General features: G+C 47.0%; 5 protein-coding genes across 5 annotated transcripts in view; 3 read left to right on the top strand and 2 right to left on the bottom strand.

The window, feature by feature from the left end:
* The window catches only part of LOC309550245 (uncharacterized protein), a gene marked incomplete at its 3' end in the record, with an annotated part of 2091994 nt that overhangs the window by 1616659 nt on the left and 453036 nt on the right, over positions 1–22299 (top strand).
* LOC309548848 (uncharacterized protein) overlaps positions 1–22299 on the bottom strand; it is a gene marked incomplete at its 3' end in the record, with an annotated part of 248873 nt that overhangs the window by 195206 nt on the left and 31368 nt on the right. The window lies entirely within an intron of this gene.
* LOC309548839 (uncharacterized protein) overlaps positions 1–22299 on the top strand; it is a gene marked incomplete at both ends in the record, with an annotated part of 124461 nt that overhangs the window by 78218 nt on the left and 23944 nt on the right. The window lies entirely within an intron of this gene.
* Positions 1–22299, top strand: part of LOC309548840 (uncharacterized protein) — a gene marked incomplete at its 3' end in the record, with an annotated part of 295113 nt that overhangs the window by 267655 nt on the left and 5159 nt on the right. The gene's annotated exons all lie outside the window — the stretch shown is intronic.
* Positions 9750–21476, bottom strand: LOC309548841 (uncharacterized protein; the record flags this gene model as incomplete). Its single annotated transcript, XM_082248777.1, has 6 exons — positions 9750–9806; positions 14123–14329; positions 14726–14823; positions 14940–15063; positions 15150–15277; positions 21323–21476. The coding sequence occupies 6 exons, from the start codon at positions 21474–21476 to the stop codon at positions 9750–9752; spliced, it is 768 nt and encodes a 255-aa protein (XP_082104903.1).

Below are 22299 nucleotides of genomic sequence, written 5' to 3'. Positions count from 1 at the left end.
TTGTAGCCTCCCACCCTGCGGCTCCTCCTTCCCACTGGGAGGAGCTGGATGCCTAGCTCATATATATAGGAGGTCTGTGGCTTCAGTTCCCTGCTTGGTCCTCCTGTGTTCACATGCTTCTAAGACTGCTGCTGCTTCTGGTTCCTGTTCCTGGCTTCGTCTGACTACCCTGCTGGTTCCTGATCCTGGCTTCGTCTGACTACCCTGTTGGTTCCTGATCCCGGCTTCGGCTGACTACCCTGTTGGTTCCTGATCCTGGCTTCGTCTGACTACCCTGTTGGTTCCTGATCCCGGCTTCGTCTGACTACCCTCCTGGTTCCTGACCCCTGGCTTCGCAAAGACTCTGCATCGGTTTCGCCATCCGTTTGGACTTTTGCTTTATAACTTGTTTTTCAATAAAGCTTTCTTATTTTCACTTATCTGTTGTTGTACGTCTGGTTCATGGTTCAGTGACATTAGGACCAAGCCATGAATTCTGATGGTACAGGGCCATCCTCGCTACCCACGCTGGTTGCCAGACTTGATCAGCAGGATCACCTGTTGGGTCGGTTCGCCGTGGCGTTGCAAACCCTGCTTGAACGCACGGTACCACAGGCCATGAATTCTGACGGTACAGGGCCATCCTCACTACCCACGCTGGTTGCCAGACTTGATCAGCAGGATCACCTGTTGGGTCAGTTCGCCGTGGCGTTGCAAACCCTGCTTGAACGCACGGCTCATTTCGCTCCTGTTGCCGATGGGTCGGTTGTCGCTCCTGGTCCCGCTCCTATTGCCGCTCCGGTTGTTGCGCCAGAGTCTACCCCGACACCTGTTGTTGCGCCTGCGGTGTTTCGGGGTATGTCCGGTTCTGCCCCCCTTCCACAGCGCTTTGGGGGAGAGCCAACTCAGTGCCGAGGTTTCCTTAACCAGGTGGGCATTTATTTTGAGTTGCTGCCACATGCCTTTCCTACTGAGAGATCAAAGGTGGGCTTCTTAATCTCGCTGCTCTCGGACAAGGCCTTGGCCTGGGCCAGCCCTTTATGGGAGAACAACAATCTGGTGGTTGCCGAGTTTTCCGGTTTTGTTGCTTCTCTTCGGAAGGTATTCGATGTTCCGGCTCGTGTTGCCTCTGCTGCGAAGCTCCTTATGTCCATCAGACAGGGTTCACGATCCGTAGCTGAATACGCCATTGAGTTTCGTACCCTGGCAGCAGAGGTGGGCTGGAATAATGAGGCTCTGGTCGCTGCTTTCTCTCAGGGTCTCTCGGATGCCTTGAAGGATGAGGTTGCAGCTAAGGACCTACCAGTGGAGCTCGAGTCTCTTATTTCTTTCCTGATTTTGATTGACACCAGACTCAGGAAGAGACCTTCCTTTAAGGAGAGTCTGCGGAGGCCTCCTAACAGATTGGCGCCTACCTTTGCTGTCCCACCCGTGCCTCCCTCTCCTCCCACGCCTCCTGGGGATGACTTGTCTGGGGGTGAACCCATGCAGCTGGGGTTTGCTCGCCTGTCCGAGGGGGAGAGGGTACTCCGGAGACGCGAGGGCCGATGCATGTACTGTGGTCTCGGTGGGCATTTTCGGTTGTCATGTCTGAACCGTCCGGGAAACGCTCGCACCTGAGATCCTGTCGGGGGCAGATCTTGGGTGGAGTCTCCTCGTCCCCGGTTTCCCGTGTTGACAAACCACTGATCACTGTTGTCCTCTCCTGGGTCGGGGGCTCGGTGACGACCCAGGCGTTGGTGGACTCTGGTGCTGGTGGTTTGTTCATTGATAGTGTGTTCGCTGCCACCAATTCCATTCCTCTGCAGGCTCGAGGTTCTCCTCTGGCTCTTGAGGCGATAGACGGCAGACCCCTTCTGCCGCCACACGTGACTCATGAGACCCTTCCAGTGGGGTTAGCCATTGGTGCCGTCCACAGAGAGTCGGTCTGCTTCCAGGTTATTTCGTCTCCACACTACTCGGTGGTCTTGGGGTACCCCTGGCTCCAGAAGCATAATCCGATTTTCGATTGGAGATCGGCCGAGATCCTCTCGTGGTCACCGCAGTGTGGGGCTAGTTGCATCCATGGGCCTGTCAAGTTGCTGTGTACTTCCTCGGACTCTCTGTTGCCCCCTGAATACGAGGAGTACCGGGATGTATTCGATAAGGTGCGCGCGGTTGCCCTACCTCCGCACCGCCCATACGATTGTGCCATCGAGTTACAATCTGGTGCCGTTCCTCCTCGTGGCAAAGTCTATCCACTGTCGGTAGCGGAGAATGAGGCCATGGAGGAGTACGTGAGGGAGGCGCTTTCACGCGGATACATTCGCAAATCCTCGTCCCCGGCAGGGGCTGGATTTTTCTTTGTGAAAAAGAAGGGCGGTGAGTTGAGGCCTTGCATCGATTACAGGGGTCTCAATCGCATCACGATCAAGAACGCTTACCCGATACCCTTGATTTCCGAGCTGTTCGATCGCCTTAAAGGGGCCACGGTCTTTACCAAACTCGACCTGAGGGCGGCATATAACCTCGTAAGGATCAAGGCGGGCGATGAGTGGAAGACCGCGTTTAACACCAGGACCGGTCATTATGAATCCTTGGTTATGCCCTTTGGGCTGTGCAATGCGCCCGCAGTCTTTCAGGAATTCATCAACGATGTTTTCCGTGACCTGTTGCAGCAGTGTGTGGTGGTCTATTTGGATGACATCTTGGTATATTCTGAGTCCATGGAGACCCACATTCTGGATGTCAAACGAGTGTTGCAACGGTTACGAGAGCACAAGCTGTTCGGTAAGCTTGAGAAATGCGAATTTCACCGATCCCAGGTAACCTTCTTAGGTTACATCATTTCCGCTGAGGGGTTCTCCATGGATCCTGAGAAGGTTTCGGCTGTCTTACAGTGGCCCCAGCCCAGTGGTCTTCGCTCCCTGCAGCGCTTTTTGGGCTTCGCCAATTATTATCGGAAGTTCATCAGGGACTTTTCCATGCTAGCCAAGCCTCTCACGGATCTGACCAGGAAGGGCAGTAATTCCCAGGTCTGGCCGCCCGAGGCCATTCGAGCTTTTGAGGCTCTAAAGTCCGCCTTTGTGTTTGCTCCGATTCTGTTGCATCCCAACCCTGGGTTGCCCTTTGTCCTCGAGGTGGACGCGTCTGAGACGGGAGTAGGCGCCCTTCTGTCTCAGCGTAGAACACCAGAGGGTCCTCTGCTTCCTTGTGGGTTTTACTCCCGGAAACTGTCTTCCGCGGAGTGCAACTACCAGATTGGTGACAGGGAGTTATTGGCCATCGTGCAGGCTCTTAAAGAATGGAGGCACTTGCTCGAGGGTTCGGTGGTTCCGGTCCTCATCCTGACGGACCACAAGAATCTGACCTACCTCTCTGAGGCCAAGAGATTGACACCACGTCAGGCCAGATGGGCTCTGTTCTTGTCACGTTTTAATTACGTGGTCTCCTACCTACCCGGTTCCAAGAACATCAGGGCGGATGCCTTATCACGGCAGTACTCCGACCTGTCCAGGGAGGAGTCGATTCCGACTTCGGTCATACCTCCGAATCAGATCCTGGCCGCCATTCGCACCAGCCTGACCTCTCCCCTGGGTGAGCAGATTTTGGCGGCTCAATCTGGTGCTCCCTCTGGGAGACCCAACGGCAGATGTTTTGTGCCTGAGGAGTTGCGCACTCGGTTGTTGCGAACCTACCATAACTCCAAGACCGCGGGGCATCCTGGAAAGAATCAGCTGTCCTGGGCTGTTTCACGTCTGTTCTGGTGGCCTTCCCTACGTTCCGACATCGCCGCATATGTAGCGGCATGCTCCGTTTGTGCCCAGAGTAAGTCCCCTCGGCACCTTCCGTTGGGCCTTCTGCAACCCTTAGCCACCGGGGAGCGCCCATGGTCACACCTGGGGATGGATTTCATTGTGGACCTCCCTGCATCCCGAGGCCATACGGTCATTCTCATGATTGTGGATCGGTTTTCCAAAATGTGCCACTGTGTTCCTCTCAAGAAGTTACCCTCTGCACAGGAGTTGGCCACGATTTTTGCCAGGGAGGTCTTCCGGTTGCACGGTTTGCCCAAGGAGATTGTGTCGGATCGGGGGAGTCAGTTTGTGTCCAGGTTCTGGCGCGCCTTTTGCTCCCAGTTGGGGATTCATCTCTCCTTCTCCTCGGCCTACCACCCTCAGTCCAATGGGGCCGCAGAACGATCCAATCAGGCCTTGGAGCAATTCCTTCGTTGCTATGTCTCCGATCACCAAGACAATTGGGTTGACCTCCTGCCTTGGGCTGAGTTTGCCAGGAACACGGCGGTGAACTCTTCCTCTGGGACGTCTCCCTTCATGGCCAACTATGGGTTCCAACCTGCCGTGTTACCGGAGGTATTCTCTCCCCAGGATATTCCGGCTGTGGAGGATCACCTTTCCGTCCTACGTGCTTCTTGGGTACAGATCCAGAAGTCCCTTGAGGTCTCTGCGCAGCGCCAGAGACTCCAGGCTGATCGCAGACGAGCGCCTGCTCCTTCCTACCAGGCCGGAGACCGTGTATGGTTGTCCACCCGCAACCTCAACCTTCGAGTGCCCACTCCCAAGCTGGCGCCTCGCTTTGTTGGTCCCTTCCGAGTGCTTCGCAGGGTAAACCCGGTAGCCTATGCCCTTGCGCTTCCTCCTGGCATGCGGATCTCCAACGTGTTTCATGTCTCCCTGTTGAAGCCACTGGTGTGTAATCGTTTCACTTCCTCGGTTCCTCGGCCTCGTCCGGTCCGAGTGGGTAATCGTGAGGAGTATGAGGTGAGCAATATCCTGGACTCACGCCTGGTCCGCGGTCGGGTGCAGTTTTTGGTTCATTGGCGTGGTTATGGTCCAGAGGAGCGTTCCTGGGTTCCCTCCGCAGATGTCCATGCTCCTGCCTTGCTCCGAGCCTTCCACGCACGCTTCCCTCAGAAACCGTTCTTTACTCCGCGGAGGAGGGGCCCTTGAGGGGGAGGTACTGTCATGGTCTTACCTTCTTGCTGTTCTCCTTCGTTTGACATGTGCTGGCGGCCATCTTGGTTTCTGGGTTTCTTGTAGCCTCCCACCCTGCGGCTCCTCCTTCCCACTGGGAGGAGCTGGATGCCTAGCTCATATATATAGGAGGTCTGTGGCTTCAGTTCCCTGCTTGGTCCTCCTGTGTTCACATGCTTCTAAGACTGCTGCTGCTTCTGGTTCCTGTTCCTGGCTTCGTCTGACTACCCTGCTGGTTCCTGATCCTGGCTTCGTCTGACTACCCTGTTGGTTCCTGATCCCGGCTTCGGCTGACTACCCTGCTGGTTCCTGATCCTGGCTTCGTCTGACTACCCTGCTGGTTCCTGATCCTGGCTTCGTCTGACTACCCTGTTGGTTCCTGATCCCGGCTTCATCTGACTACCCTCCTGGTTCCTGACCCCTGGCTTCGCAAAGACTCTGCATCGGTTTCGCCATCCGTTTGGACTTTTGCTTTATAGCTTGTTTTTCAATAAAGCTTTCTTATTTTCACTTATCTGTTGTTGTACGTCTGGTTCATGGTTCCGTGACACTATCCTTGCAAAAGGGATTGGGAAATCTACAAATTACTACTGCTGAGTGGTTCCACTAAAGAGGGCCAACCCTCCAACTTTAAAGAAGAAGAGACCCTTACTAAAGGAGGACTCTAGTGATACTGTAACTGTGCTAAAAAGGAGATCCTTTGGGCCATCGGGTCAGGATCATGTACCACCGCAAGATAAAAGGACACTCTGTGGAGTAGTTAGGTCATCGGCTGAAGAGGATAATTCTTTTCAAAGAGACTCTTTTACAAAGATGCCTTGTGAAGATACTATTGGGCCAACGGGCCAGTAATGGAACTTTGTTGGGTTGCTACCCAAGAAGAACGGGTAGTGGCCTGAGGTCTCTTCGGTGGGGGGTGCCCTAGTGCCAGGGGCCCCTGAATAGACTGTTTACACCCACAAGTCTGACAGGTTGCTCAGGCTCCAGCAAATACCTTGTGCTTAAGAAGACATGTAGCCTCGGTGCTACAGGTGTGAGGGACACTGTAACCATCAGTCGGATGGACTCCACAGGTCTTCGAGAACTTGTGGGCGTGGCTGAAATGGAAGAAGAGTCAGTGCCCGGGTGCTAAAGGGACTGTGTCTGTTTCAGTCACTCATTGTGGCTAGAAGGTAGATAGTTAGCTTGACAGGGTTTGGTTGTCACCTGTACAGGAGTGGAGCTGAACGCCTAGTCAAGCCTACTGGAAGTGATATCTGCCAGGATGTGTAGCTAGGGATCTTGGGTGAGAAGGTCGCCTCTGAGGAGAGGGCATTCTCACTACATTAGGTAGAATGTTGTTAATTTGCAAATGTTTGAAGTGTTAACCTTTAATTCTTCCTTTGCAGGCTTGCACGGGATGTCTGGGTCTGGGAAGGCCCTCCATTTGTGAAAAGTGAATGTTATAGTTACCTAGTTAGTTAATGTTGACATGTTACCCAATCAAGCAGAGTTTTGTGTGGTGGGGGGTGCATTAAGTTGTTTTGTGAATATTTGTACAGCATATCTATATTTTTCTACATAATTTATTATATGTAGATTTGTTATTTCCCTTTTCCCCCTTTTCCAGGTTTGTGGGATACTCCTTTTTATTTTTGTAGGAAATTTTTGTAGGGGGCGGCTGCCCCAGAGCCAGTGAGGACATGGCTCGTTTGGTGGGGGGTGGATGTAGCACCCTCCTAGTAAGGTGCTAGAGATTGAATATAGTTTTTGGCTCTGTCTGCCTATCAGAGGAGCAGCAGGTAAATTCTATATTGCACTCTGCCTATCAGGGAGCAGGATCTGTGAGTTAGGTCTGCTCAGTGTGCCCAGTGTGTGATTCATCTGGTCTAAGGGAGTGTCCCCAGCTGATCCAATGAGAAGGCACAATGGATGCTGGAGGAAACCTGGCCAATAACACACAGGCTTTTGATACAGCCCCAGGGATTGGCACAGATGGGATGTCTCTGTGAATTGTGCGGCAGGGTATAAAAAGCCAGGGACACATGAGGTAGAGGTCTTTTGGTGGGAAGCAAAGTCCCAGAAGGAGGGTGATGGCTGCCTCCTCTTCTGCAGCAGTTGGTGAAGGTCACAGGCAGTCAGCCTGGTGAACCAGTGGAGAGGAGCTGAACCCAGAGGTCCAGGAGAGCTGACTGGAGGAGTCGGGGCACTGCGAGAATCTGGAAAAACTGTATCGTGAGTACAGAGGATCTTGCAAAGGGGTCTGCCCAGGAAGGGGACAACTCCGGAGTTTATAGTCAGTGGATGGGTGTCAGCTAGTACAGAGAAAGGGGGTACTGGGGGAGTACCCTGAGGAGAAACACAAATAGGAACACTTTCCTCAGCTTCATTCAAGTGGCAGAATGAAGTAGCGGCCTTGCCGCATTCTCAAGCTTGAAGTCCTCTGAATTGTGAATAGTTCAACAATTGGAGTATCCCACTCATCCCTTCTCCTATCACCTCTCATGCCAACTTTGCCTCCCCCCTTTTTATCTCCATTCTCTTCATACCTCCCCCGCTACTTGCCCTCCCCTCTATTGGGGGAGATTTTAATATCCCTCTAAATCCTTCGGAGGATACATCTCTGGGATCCTCCTCTGTCCCCCCTGGCGTCCGCAAACGTATTGCAAAGTCCCTTCATAGTGCACACTTGATAGATGTTTGGCGCCTGATGCATCCCGGAGAACGAGACTATTCTTTCTATTTCTCACCTCACCAACTATACTCCCGTATAGACTATTTCTTGATGCCGCATTGTCAATTACACGCGATCCGTGACTCTTTAACCGGTTGCCGACCGCCGCACGACTATATACTGCGGCGGTCAGCCCCGGCCAGGCAGAGTGACGTATCGATACGTCACTCGCCTGTCACTGACTTGCGAGCCTATTGGGGGCGGGCGCGCGCCCGCTGAGGCGCACGCCCGCCGCGGCTCGTTCACAGACAAGTCAGTGCGTGTGACCGGCGAACTCAATGTCCGCCAGTCACACTATGATCGCTCCTGTGAAGGGAGAAAGACAGAGCGGCTTGTGTAAACAAGCTGCCTGTCAGTTCTCCCTGTGTAAAAATGAAGATCAGACAGTTCTACTATGTAGAACTGTTGATCTTTGCTTTTACACCAATAGCAATGTCCCTGCACAGTTAGAATCACGCCCCTAGGACACACTTTACCCCTCCCTGTCCAATAAAGTTAACCCCTTCCCTGCCAGTGTCATTTTTGCAGTAACAGTGCATATGTATAGCACTGATTACTGCAGTAATGTCACTGGTACCCCCAAGTGTCAAAAATGTCAGTCAAGGGTCCGATCTGTCCGCCGCAATGTCGCAGTACCGAAAAAAAAAAAAAAATCGCAGATCGCCGCCATTACGCGTTAAAAAAAAAAACACCAAAAATGACAAAAATCTTTCCCTTTGTTAGTAAACGCGATAACTTTTGCGCAAACCAATCAAAATACGCTTTTTGCGATTTTTTTTTACCAAATATAGGTAGCATAAAACAAATTGGCCGAAAAATGTTAAAAAAGTTTGAATTTTACATTTTTTGGGGGGGAATTTCATATAAAAAAATGTGAAAAATATTGTTATTTTTGCAAAATTTACGCTCTTTTTTTGTTTATAGCGCGTGATCAAAAAAATCGCACAGGTGATCAAATACCACCAAAAGAAAGCTCTGTTTGTGGGAAAAAAAGGACGTCAAATTCGTTTAGGTACAGCGTCGCACGACCGCGCAATTGTCCGTTAAAGTCACGCAGTAAAAAAAAAATCGCAAAAAAAACCCTGGTCCTTTAGCAGCCAAATCCTCCGGGGCTTAAGTGGTTAATAGGCTTTATTACATGGTCCGATCATGCCCCTGTTATACTTTCTTACAAACTAGCAGACTTTCGATGGTCCAGAACCCGGATGTGGAGACTAAATGAAAGCCTACTCCAAGATTAGACTGTTTTGACAGATGTTACTAAAGAATTAGACCATTTCTTTCAGACTAACACCATTGCAGATACTGACCCTGGAATCATTTGGGAGGCACACAAGGCAGTGATTTGTGGGGTGCTCATAAAGCATGGCTCCTGGATCAAAAAACAGCGTAGAGCACAACTAGACTCCTTATCCCAAGCTTTACATGTGTTGGAGTCCCATCACAAACACGCTCTGTCACTCTCCTCAGAGTTAGAACTTATGACACTACGTAGGCAAATTAATGACCTTTTACTTTACAAAGCTAAGGCAGCCATGCAAATTTGTCGTAAAATGTCATATGAGTCGGGAAATAAGCGTGGCAGACTATTGGCTAGATCCCTCCAAGAAGAAACCTATTATCTCCCGCACAGGTCAAAAAGCCACGTTACCTAGACATATCACACAAGAATTTAAATCCTTCTATGCCTCGCTCTATAACTTACAACCCCCAACCCCCAACAGACCCATACAGAGGAATACCTGCTCTCTTTCCAGATGCCCTGGTTGTCCAACACTGACAGTAAATCCCTAGAGGATCCCATCACCTTGGCTGAACTAAAACAGGCCATAGGTGGTTCCAAAGTGGGGAAGACCCCGAGACCGGATGGGTTTACCATCCAATATTATAAAACACTCTTGCCGTCACTTGGACAGTTTATGGCTGACATGTTTAATACATGGGGCTCTGGGACATATATCCCCAAGGAGACTTTACAAGCTCACATTTCAGTCATCCCTAAAGATCCCTCACCTGCTGTAGTAGTTACCGACCCATTTCCTTGCTAAATGTCGATTTTAAACTGTTCACCATAATCCTTGCAACTAGGATCCAACAACATCTGACGCAACTGATCCATTTGGATCAAGTTGGATTTGTGCCTACATGTGAGGCATGGGATTACACAACCATGGTCCTCAACCTCCTACATGTAACGACCAAGACCTGCACACCCTGTGTCCTCCTAAGCACAGACACCGAGAAGGCCTTTGATTGAGTAAATTGGCATTTTATGTTTGCAGTACTTCGACATGTTGGCATCAGCAACACCATGCTAAATTGGATCTCACAGATCTACTCTGCCCCTGCTGCCCAGGTTAAGGCAAACGGTGTCTTATCAGACTACTTCACAATTAGGAATGGGACAAGACAGGGGTTCCCTCTGTTACCCTTACACTTCACATTATCACTAGAATCCTTTTTATGTAGAATACGCCTCCACCCGGATATCTCAGGCATGACTGTTGGGGTGACCCAGCAGAAAATATCAGCGTATCTAGACGACATGTTATTTTCCCTCATGAATCCCATCATTTCTCTATCAAATCTTCTTCACGAGTTTGAGGCATGTGGCACTCTGTCCAATCTAAATATCAACTTTACTAAATCTGAAGCTATGGGAGTAGGCTTATCAAACCCCCTCCTCCACCAACTGAATTTTAGGCTAAAATGGATGAACTCAGTGCTGAAATACCTGGGCACTCTCATTCCACCCAAATTTTCACCCATCTTCACGCTCGACTTTCTCCCCCTCCTAAAGAAAGTCCACATTCTATAAGATAAATCAAAATCTGGTCTCCATTCATGGTTTGGGAGATGCAAAATTATTAAAATGTGCTCCCCAAGTTCCTATACCTCTTTCAAGCACTTCTGATATTCATCCCTTCACATTACTTCAAACAAGATGACACCCTACTAGTGGATTTTATCTGAGCACATAAGCAACCTAGGCTATGTAGGAGACTGCTCTTGCTTCCTAAACGAGTAGGTGGACTGGCAGTGCCGGACTTATGCAAGTACTATCAGACTACACAATTGGGGAGACTCAGACTGGTGTCGTCATGGTGAAGCAAAGCTTTGGCCCAGACTAGAACAGGCCCAATGCAACATACCCCTCCATAGAGCTTCATCGTACCACCATTCACTACTAGACTCCATAAGACGCCATCCCCTCATAGGTCACACGATAAGAACCTGCTCTAAATTATTCACACAACTTTCACTTTCCCCGACACACTCACCACTGACACCCATACTGGGGAATCCCCAGTTTACCCTGGGCTACCAAGATAAAACATTCAGGACCTTGATGGAGTCAGGCTATTTCCGAGCCTTCCCATTTTTTAACATCATTTAGTTGGCCTGCACTCAAAGACCTCATGGACTTCTCGGGACCCTACCGTCTAGATTTCTGGAGGGCATTGCAACTCCATTATTTCTTAAACTCATTGCCACCTCCCAGTGAATGCAACACACAACTTACACCCTTCGAAGAAAATTGCTCTCAAGACAGAATACTGACACAGGTATTATCCATGACCTATGCATTACTGATAACACCTCAGGGGACTTACCAACCCCCATTCTTAGCTAAGAGGGAACGGGATTTAGACTGTAACTTTAATCCAGACCAACAATAATCACATCATTCCATTTACATCATCCATCTGCATGTAAATACAACAAACCAACTTCAAACTCCTAACAAGGTGGCACCGCACGCCGTCAAGGTTGAGCAGGTTATTCGCTACACTCACTGATCAGTGCTGGAGATGCCAGGAAGGGCCGGGGGACACTCCTACGTGTTTTTGGTTGTGTCCTAAACTAGCGGAGTTCTGGAAGACAGTATGTGAAATGTCTCAGAGGTTTATAAACCGACCGCTCCCCAATGACCCTGCTCTCTTCCTTCTCCATGCTTCTAACATCCCGGCCCAGACCTATAAAAATCCATTCGTCACCTTCTAAATGCTTCTAAATGTGCATCCCTCTTAAATGGAAAAACACACAGGGCCTGACTGTTGGCATGTGGCTCAAAGAAATAAATAGAATGGAAAACCTTGTTCTCTCGACACGTCCCCAACACGAACGATATACCAAAACCTGGGGTCAATGGAATATATTTGTCCTCTCTGATGAAGGCTGCTCTTTAATTAAGGGAGGCAATACTAAAGAGACCTCATGTTGAGTTTGGGGGAGCTCTAAAATATTGGTGGAAAGTATTGCTGATGTAGGGCCAGAGCTTTACCAATGCTAACCCTCCTAACCCCCCCCCCCTTCCACACCTCCTTACCCCTCCCCCCCTCATCCCACCTACTTATCCTCTTCTGCCTCTCTCTAGGTTTCTTTTACTTCCCTCTCTCTTTCCACTACTTATTCACTTTACTTCTTCCTTCTTCTTCTATACGTTATGCAAAACTGGAACAGACAACTCCCGGTACTTTCTAGTCCTGCATTACTCCTCCCATTAGAGGAATTGTAGAACACCTCTTATTCTAAGACCGATGTAGATCTCCACCTTATGACTGAATTGTCTTCAGTGTTGTAATACACTGTCTCAGCATATGTTCTATAAGGAATGTTACTGTTTATTATGCCTGGAAGTTGTCTTTTATATAAATAAAAGAATTAAAAAAAAAAGAGAGATCTGACATGGATCAATTAACCACTTCAATACCGGGCACTTTCACCCCCTTCCTGCCCAGGCCAATTTTCCCCTTTTAGCGCTGTTGCACTTTGAATGACAATTGCGCGGTCATGCAACACTGTACCTACACCAAATTTATGTAATTTCCCCCCACAAATAGAGCTTTCTTTGGTGGTATTTGATCACCTCTGGGTTTTTTCCTTTTTGCTAAACAAATAAAAAAAGACCAAAAAGTTTGAAAAAAAAAACGTTTTTTTGTTTATGTTATACAATTTTGTAAATAAATAAGTTTTTTCCTGCACTGATGACACTGCAATGAGAGGCACTGATGAGGAGGCACTGATGGGGTGGCACTGATAGGCAGCACTGATAGGTAGCACTGATATGCAGCATTGGTGGGCACTGATAGGCGACACTGCTGGGCACTGATAGGCGGCATTGATGGGCACTGATGGGTAGCACTGATCGGCATTGAAGGGCGGCACTGATAGGCAGCACTGGTGGGCAATAATGGGCACTGGTGGGTGACACTGATAGATGGCAATGATGGGCACTGGTGGGCAGCACTGATAGGGAGGGCACTGGTGGGCAGCACTGATGGGGAGGGCAATGGGGGGTTCCCTGAGCCCTGATTGCCATCCCTGGTGGCCATAGTGGGCATCCCTGGGGTCATAGGTGGGCATCCCTGGTGGTTCTAGTGGCACCCCCCCCCCCCGAGGGTCTGCACTGGTAATCAATGATCTGATTACCAGTGCCGACCCCCCCCGTCAGGGGAGCCGCCGATCGGCGCTCCTTTACTCGTGCCTGTCAGGCACATACTGAGGAAAGCCGATCAACGTCTTTTCCTGTTTACTATGTGACCATACATGATTGGACACGGCTGGTCACATGGTAAAGAGCCTACTTCAGTAGGCTCTTTAACGAGATCGGAGATGCAGGGAGTCAGACTGACACCTCGCATCACCGGGGGCGCGCAGAGCGTATTATCCTGCAGCCGTCATATGACGTCTGGTCGGGATAATACAACCACAATCCCGCCGTCAATCTGCTATAGGGCGATGTGGTTAAACAACCTTACCCAACCAAACATCACTAAGTAATAATGCTATTGAAATGACAATTTTATTGTTTGGAACATGACGTTATATTGAGGAATGGAGATGGATCTTTCATATGGTGTACAGTATCTCCTCCTCATTTGTTTGGAACAAGACATTAGACTCAGGCATGGGGCAGAAGACCCAAAACTCATAACCTAGGTGCCTATATATGCACATTTTTTTTGCCAGCCGAATCCCAGAATCTCCATAAATCCAGTCTAGATACATAAATTGTGTCTGCAGCACAGAGAAGGAAGATTATCCGAGAGAAATACAGGAATACAGGACGGGGAACACAGCTCAGGAAAGTGACCAGGGGATTACAGGCTGATATCACCCAGTCCCCGCTCTACTCTGGACCAATCAGTGAGCAGTATGGGTGAAGGAATGGATTTAGTGTTAGTGACCCACCTGTGCTGATCTCTGTAGGAGTGTCCTCCTCTATAAATGTCCCCGTTATTCCATCCTCCTCCATAGACTGCTGATCATCCCTCACATACCTCTCTTCTTCTTCTGCTTTACCCTCAAATTCTATATCGATTGGATCTCCACTCTAAATCAAGAAAATGAAAGAATATCATCTGTAAAATATAAGCTTTATGATTGTGACATCACATAAAAATACACACATTGTCTCCATGAGTCTGTGTTTTATAATCTCTGTCTCACCAACCTTGTAACAGTGAGGGATGGTGTGACCTTCCTGTGTGGAATCCCGGGAATACAGAGGACGGGGACATCTCTCTGGTGGGTTCCTGGTATTAGGTGGCTCCATCATATCCTTGTGTCCTTCTGAAAACTCCTTCATCACTCCATACTCCTCATCCTCCTCTTTATACTCTTCTTTAACATCAATATTATTATCCCCGAGGTTTCCACTCTGAATATATAATAAAACATTTCTTGTAACAAACATGCTGTGTATAAATCAGAACTACCAATAATTGTTCCTCATCTACCTGATGATGGTGAGGGATGGTGTGACCTTCCTGTGTGGAATCCCGGGAATACAGAGGACGGGGACATCTCTCTGGTGGGTTTCTGTAGCTGGATGACTCCTCCATGGTGTCCTGGTACAGATCTTTGTGTTCTTTTAGAAACTCTGACTCCTCCATCACCCCATCCTCATCATCCTCTTCTTTTATCTCTTCTTTAACCTCAACTTTAGAATCTTTCAGGTTTCCACTCTGAATATATAATAAAAATGACATCAATGGTAACAATGCAGATAATGTACAGATCCTAATGATACTATCAGTGATTGTTCCTCATCTACCTGATGATGGTGAGGGATGGTGTGACCTTCCTGTGTGGAATCCCGGGAATACAGAGGACGGGGACATCTCTCTGGTGGGTTCCCATTACTGGATCCATCTGTAGGAAACACACACACTGACTGAATACATTGTTTCTATGTGTTTATCAGATGATGGGGGATCTAGGTGGATCCTCCGTACTGCTCTCTCCTTTACAATAAAGTCTCCTCTTACCCGGTGATGTGAGGGGCGGCTGATTCTCCATCATGACGTCCTTGTAGAGATCCTTGTGTCCTTCTAAATACTCCCACTCCTCCATGGAGAAATAGACAGTGACATCCTGACACCTTATAGGAACCTGACACACACAATGATACAGTCACCATCCAGACACATCCCTTGTCTGTTACTGGATAATGTCCCAGAATTCCCAGCACCGCTCACCTCTCCTCCATGATTTCTCTGGTGACTTCTAGAATCTTCTTTGTATTTCTCTATTCTATCAGTGAGGGAGGTGGAGGCAATGTGATGGTCATGTGATCTCCAGACTTCACAGGAGGAAAACTCTAGATCTGAACACAAATAGTAAAATCAAATGAAATTCCCAGAATCCTCCTCACCTCCCCATTCAGGTTTCCATTTGATTAAAGCCCCATCTCAGACTGAGGTATAATTTACCCACACAGGACCCCCACACTACGCAGGGTAAAAGCTTGTTGCAGACATTCTGACATCATTACATACAATGCAGGACCAACAGACCCACTTTGCTAGTAAAGATGCCAAGGGTCCGCCCACATCCTAAGAGCATGAGAAAAAAAAGCCACATGGAGGGAAATTGAACGCGGGTCAATTTCCTGAGGTCAGAGTAACATCATTGGACATGTAGACTCTGGATGGATGGATATTTGGATGGGAATATTTGAGGGGCCCTCTATATGAGGATCCTGTACAAACCAAATCATTGTTCCCGGGTGCCTCCCACTTCTCCTAAAATGAATAAAATGAAGAGTGAACTTTGACCTTTACCATACAGAAATCTGTCAGGAATGTGTGAAAGTAATCTCTCATGTGAGCAGGTGACGTGCGGAGGAACGGAGTGTAAATAGCAGACAATTTTCTCCAGAGCGCCTAATGGTGGGGATGGATTTTGCTGCATGCTTTTCACCCCCCCCCCCCCCCCCCCCCGCAAGAAGGAGCTCAGAGACAAATGAGAATATTGCTCAGCCAATAGGAGATTATCTCAGCATGACTTACATAATAAAGGAGATGAGGGGGAGGGGAGGAAGTCACTTAAGGTGACCATAGATACATGGAAATTCAGCAGGGATCGGTCACATTTCCATCCATGTGTGGTCACTGCCGGATAAAAGTCACTCCATCAGCGGCTGCAGCCAATAGCTTCATCACTGATCTGTGTATTCTGAGAGCGGAGGAGCACCCCCATTGTTAGAATACAATAGTGCAGTGGGGAGGATTCCCCCATCCCCCTCCAATGTGTGGATGGGGAAATTGCCTGTTTTTTTCCTCTTAGTCCGTTGGCTGAACGATAAACTGAACCATGTATGGTCAGCTTTATGTAGCAAGATAAAGGAATCATTAACTGATCTCCCTGAAGGGGTTAATCTACGTATTACCTCCTCTGCCGCCAGATCCTGCTTTGTCTTCTTGCTACGTCTACTAAATGGAGCGTCCTGCCTGTACTTGACATCACTTCCTGCCTGTACCTGACATCACTTCCTGTCTGTATTCCATAGAGACTTCCTGTCTGGGTAGAAGTGAGATCACCACCTTGTGGAGCTCAGAGGAACTGCAGCCCTGAGAACCGTCTGGTAGTGTGAACACGGCCTTGTGCTGTGTGTGTATATACTGTATATCCTTCCCCTTTCTCTCCTCCCTGAGTGTGTATGAAGAGGCGGAGCTCCTGCTGGAACAGCGGTCGGAAGAGGAAGCCGAGTCTAGGAGGGAGACTGACAGAAAGCGCAGCAGACTTGCAGGAGTGAGCGAGGAGGATCCAGTTCCTTTGCCATCGGAGGTGAGGAGAGTGTGAAGGATGTTTGTGACTCTGGTAGATGAAAAGCTGGGAGTCATATTGCTCTGGTGAGTGGGGAAGCCCTACTAAGGGGGCGCCCTCACCATCACGTGTGTAAGAGGTGGAAGAAGGCGTGGCTACACTACAGCTGGCACAGTTTGGAGCACGGAGAACTTTCACACCTTATCAACTTTTCATTCATTTGTGGACTTCTTTTGAGCAACAGAACTTCATTGAAGTAGATGCAAAGTGTAAGCAGTGGACTTGCAGAGAACACTATATTGAGCACACAATATTGTATGATTACATGAATTTGCACAGATTTTCACTTTATTTATTATAGCAACAAATATTATAAGATTAATGAAATAGGTGCAAAGTGGAAGCAGTGGATCTGCAGGGAACAGCATCTTGAGCACAAAGCACTTTATGTTGTATATGAATTTGCACATGGATCAGTTGACAACATTTATTGATCAACACCATAAGATAAATGAAGTAGGTGTAAAGTGGAAGCTGTAGATCTGCAGAGAATATTATTTTGAGCCCCTAGCACTTTATATATGAATGTATCCACATATTTTAGTGTATTTGTGATAATTTATGTGCACACACAATAGGACAGCGCTGTGACACATAATGCTCTTCTAGGTGATAAAGGGAATACTTACCTTTGTTACAGCAGCAGTCCGGTAGAAGTTATTTTTGTAGGTATTTGAGTTGTTACACATAGTGCAGGTTTTTTCCATTTATATTGGTGACATAATTGCCCAAATCTGGGGATCAGGAGCCATTTCCACCCTTTACTCTCGGCTGGGGTTCTTTTTATCCATATAACAGATGTTCTACATGACTAAATCTGCAATCAACTTTACTGCAAAATCAAAGGTGCCAAAATGTCTCCCCCCGAGAAGTAATATATTTCTATCCCCCTTGGTGGGAGTGGAGATGACCCATCTATAAGGATATACAGTACATACACACACAGCACAAGGCCGTGTTCACACTACCAGAAGTTTCTCAGGACTACAGTTTCTCTGAGCTCCACAAGGTGGTCACCTCACATCTGCCTATACAGGAAGTCTCTATGGAAGACAGGAAGTGATGTCAGATACAGACAGGAAGTTCTGGGTGAGAGGTGACTCGGGAGGAAGTAGAGAGAAGACGTTGCTTGAAGTGGCAACAGAGGAGGTAATAAGATCTTATTTTCTATTTACACCCAGTAACCCCCCCCCCCCCCGTCATGTCCGTCCTCTTCCTCCATAGTCACTGTGACGTCTTTTATCTCCAGCAGATGATGATACACACATATATAGTGTGGAAATGTAGAATGATCCGTATATTACAATGAGGGAATTTATAGTCTGTACCACGAGGGGAGTTATTGGTGTCAGTAAATGCCGGTTCCAGACATTGTATGTGGGGGGAATGAAATGATAAAGGTTGGGATTAGGGAAGATTTCTGTAAGATTTTACATAGGAATGATCAGCGCCCCCTCCAGAGACACTATGATGAGTCTCACAATAGGAGTCTGAAAGGGACTGGATTTTGGGGGGATGGGATGGGGATCCCGGATTGAGGGGCAATTTTATCAAAAAGATGTCCAGATGGGAATCAAAATAGATTTTTCAGCTGGACCAACAGTTACCACACTAAAAACAAGTACAACATATCAATATCAGATATAAACCTATGAGAGATAGTCCATATATAAAGTCTTCATTTACACCGAGGGCTGCTCTGAGGACAAGTAAGAAGAACCTTGAAGGCAGCTGCAAAAGGAACACAGGCACCACTCGAAGTGTAATAAGAAGGTTTAATATGAATAAAAATCTCATACACCAGAATACTCACAAACGAGCATATGTAAAAAGCATGTGGTATAAATCATAGTTGTCTGTCTGTCCGGTAGAGCAGATCAGGATGAGATTTTTATTCATATTAAACCTTCTTATTACACTTAGAGTGGTGCCTGTGTTCCTTTTACATACAGTAGTAACCCTACTTATTCACCAGAAAATTAGTTACATTTAGTAAAATCACACACAGACAAGTCCTTTATTCAACCCCCTTCCCGTCCAAAAAAAATAAATGTCTTCCTGAAGTAGATCCAACCTCAATCACGAAAATGCGGAAAATCCGCCCCAAAAAAAAAAAAACCTGACTCACACTGACACTTGAAGGAAATCATTGGGTGACCCGGCCCTTTTATGACATCACTGACAAGCATGCCACAGTCAAGAGGGCTTAGAATGGATTGGGGACCCCATGCTGTTTTCTTTCCTAATTTTTAAATGCTGGCAATTCTTTTGTTTATAATTTGCTCTCAGTGGGGAATCCCGCTGACAGCAGACAATTCATAGTTGTTAAAAATATGGCAGCCACCCAATCATTAACAACCTTGACAGTTACTGGTTGTTAAAGCGGAGTTCCACCCTGGATTTTTTATTTTTTTTTTAAATACCCCCGGGACAGTCAGGGCTAGTGCATTCCACAATGGCTAGCCTCTGATCTGTCCCGGGTTGCACTTACCTGTTAGGACAAATACTTACCATGAAAACGTCTTGTCCAGCGCTGCCATCTCAGATGTGGGCAGCTTGAAGCCAGCGAGATCCCCTTCGGCGTCTTCTTCCGCCTTCTTCGGTCCCACGACGCCCTGCGCTGGCCCCGCCGTCACTTCCGGTGCGCGCGCGTCATCCCTCCACAGCTTCTGGGCATGCCCAGAAGCTGTTTAGAAGGGGATGACGCGCGCGACCCGGAACTGACGTCGGGGCCAGTGCAGGCGCAATGATTCCTGGGAGCGATGACGTTCAGCTCCCAGGAATCATTGCAGAGCCAGGAAGTGACGACGGGCCGTGGCCGAGGAAGAAGGAAGTAAGGTAAGTATATTTTCTTCACTACGAAGTAAGTGAAAAAAAAAAAAAATATGCGATTATCCATTTCTTTTTCAGGTGACCCGGAGCGAGAAGATGGAGGTAAGTATTAAATTAGGGTGGAACTCCACTTTAAGGACGCCGATGGCTGCCCACTCATTAACAACAAGTGCTTTACTGCTTGTTAAGGACGCTGGCTATCACCAGCGTTAAAGTACCACAAGCTGTAACTACTAAATTACTTCATCACCTAATAAAATAGCTCATGCTGTATTTTAGTTGCATTTTTTTAGTGAATTGCAAAATAAAATGAAAAACGCTAAGCGGTATTTTATACCGCTTAGTGAAATAAGCCCAATGTCTGGTATATAATCAGTTCAGACAGTGAAAAAGTCTCATACATGTGGTATCGCCATACTCAGAAGGAGTAGCAGAATGTGTTTTGGGGTGTAATTCTCAGTATGCCCATGCTGTGTGTAAGAAATATCTCATATAACTGACAAGTTTGTGTAAAAAAAATACATTTTCATTTTCTTTTCTGCATTTTCCAAAACCTTCTGGCAAAAAAATGAATTTTTTTAAAAACTCACTATGCCTTTCAGAAAATATCTGGGGGTGTTTACTTTCCAAAGTGAGGTCATTTTGTTGGTGTTTCCATTGTCCTGTTGCTCCAGGGCCTCAAAAATGTGATGGGTAGTCAGGAAATTCGATAGATAAATTGTGCTCCTTGAATGCCCAAAGGTGCTCCTTGGATTTTGGGACCCTCTATGCATCTAGGCATATATGTGGTGCCCTCATATTTGGGAGGCATAGCAGAATGTGTTTTAGGGTGTAATTCTAAGTATGCCTATGCTGTGTGTGAGAAATAACGGGTTAAATAGAAACCTTTTGAAAAAATAAATAATTTCTTCATTTAAAAAAAAAATTGTGACAAAAAATTACAGCTTCAAAAAACTCATCATACCTCATGTTAAATAACTTGGACTGTCTACTTTCCAAAAAGGGGTAATTTTCGGAGGTATTTGTACTGTTCTGGCATTTTACTTTCCAGAATCAACATTTTCTATGGGACAATATACTACAAAATACTCCCACAAATGCGGCCCATTGATTGCAACCAAGATTTGTTAATTTGCACACAAAAAAGTATTTTTCCTAACATATTCATTCAAGACCATGTTGCAAAAATGAATACACCCCAATGAAAGTCTTATGGGCCATACACACTATAAGATTTTCTGAAGACTTTTTCCTTTAGATTTACCAAAACCATATAATATGAGGTCAAACCTAAACACTTTCAATTTGTATGCAATCTGGCCGGCCCTTGCACTACATAGAAAAGGTAAATCTGAAGGAAAAAGTCTTCAGAAAATCTTATAGTGTGTATGGCCCTTTAAGAGCAAAGCTAAATTGTACACAATAAAATCCTAATTAAGAAGAATTCACCTATAGGTGAGTGTAATTGTATATTAAACAGGTGTCCAGCAGACAGTTGATTATAAAAGGGCGTTACTTACAAAGAAAACCCCTCCCATTTCATGGTGTCAGCAATGGCACCACATGGAAGAAAAATGTCAGAAGACCTGAGAAAGAAAATCATTTCTTTACACAAGAAAGGTGAAGGCTACAAGAAGATCATCAAAGCTTTACTTATCAGTCAGAATTATGTAGCAAAAGCGATACAAAAATGGAACTGCAACCATCTCACAGAGACATCCAGGCTGTCCATGGAAGTTATCACCTCCAAAGGAGCGTCTTCTGATGAGTAGGGTTGGAGAAAATGGCCATGCAAGTTCTTTGCAGTTAGATAAAGAAGTAGAAACCAAACTGGGGTGATTGTTTCCCATGACACAATACGGCATACTCTGCAGAGAAATGGCATGAATGGGTGTCGGCCATGAAGGAAGCATGGGCTTTAGCCCACCTTAAAAATTTCCAGGGTGAAAAATAAGAAGACTACCGGGACTGTGTACTCCGGAGTGATGAGACCAAGATAAATGTTTTTGGAACTGATGGCTTCAAAACTGTATGGCATTCCAAAGGTGAGGAGTACAAAGAAAAATGCATGGTGTCTAGAGTGAAACATGGTGGTGGCCGTGTCCTTCTGTGAGGCTGCATGAGTGCTGCTGGTGTCGGGGAGCTGCATTTCATTAATAGTGTCACGAACATGAATTCATAGATGTACTGCTCTATATTGAAAGAGAAGATGCTACCATCACTCCGTGCCCTTGGTTGTCACACACTTTTCCAACACGACAATGATCCAAAACACACATCTAAGGCCACTGTTGCATTTCTGAAGAAGAACCGGGAGAAAGTGATTCAGTGGCCAACTAAGTCTCCTGAGCTGAACCCAATCGGGGAACACCTATGGGGAATTCAAGAGAGATGAACATCACTCTCCATCCAGCATCCAGGCTCTAAAACAGGTCGTTCTTGAAGAAGGGAAAAAGATTGATGTTGAAATATGTGGCCATTCATTCCATGCCTAGAAGACTTGGTACTGTCCTTACAAATCATGGAGGTCATACAAAATACAAGATGGAGGAGTTTTTGTTGTGGGGTGTTTTCATTTTTGCATCAACTAATTTGAGAAAAACTGAATATTGTGTAATCTAAGTTATATTATTATCCTTACTTTCATGTAATGAGCCAAACAAATGTTCTATAGAACTCAGTTTTATC

Source organism: Pelophylax lessonae (assembly GCF_965119305.1).
Source record: "Pelophylax lessonae genome assembly, chromosome: 3".
NCBI classification, from domain to species: domain Eukaryota; kingdom Metazoa; phylum Chordata; class Amphibia; order Anura; family Ranidae; genus Pelophylax; species Pelophylax lessonae.
Note: the sequence above shows the minus strand (reverse complement) of the source record. Positions and strands in the feature narration are given on the sequence as shown.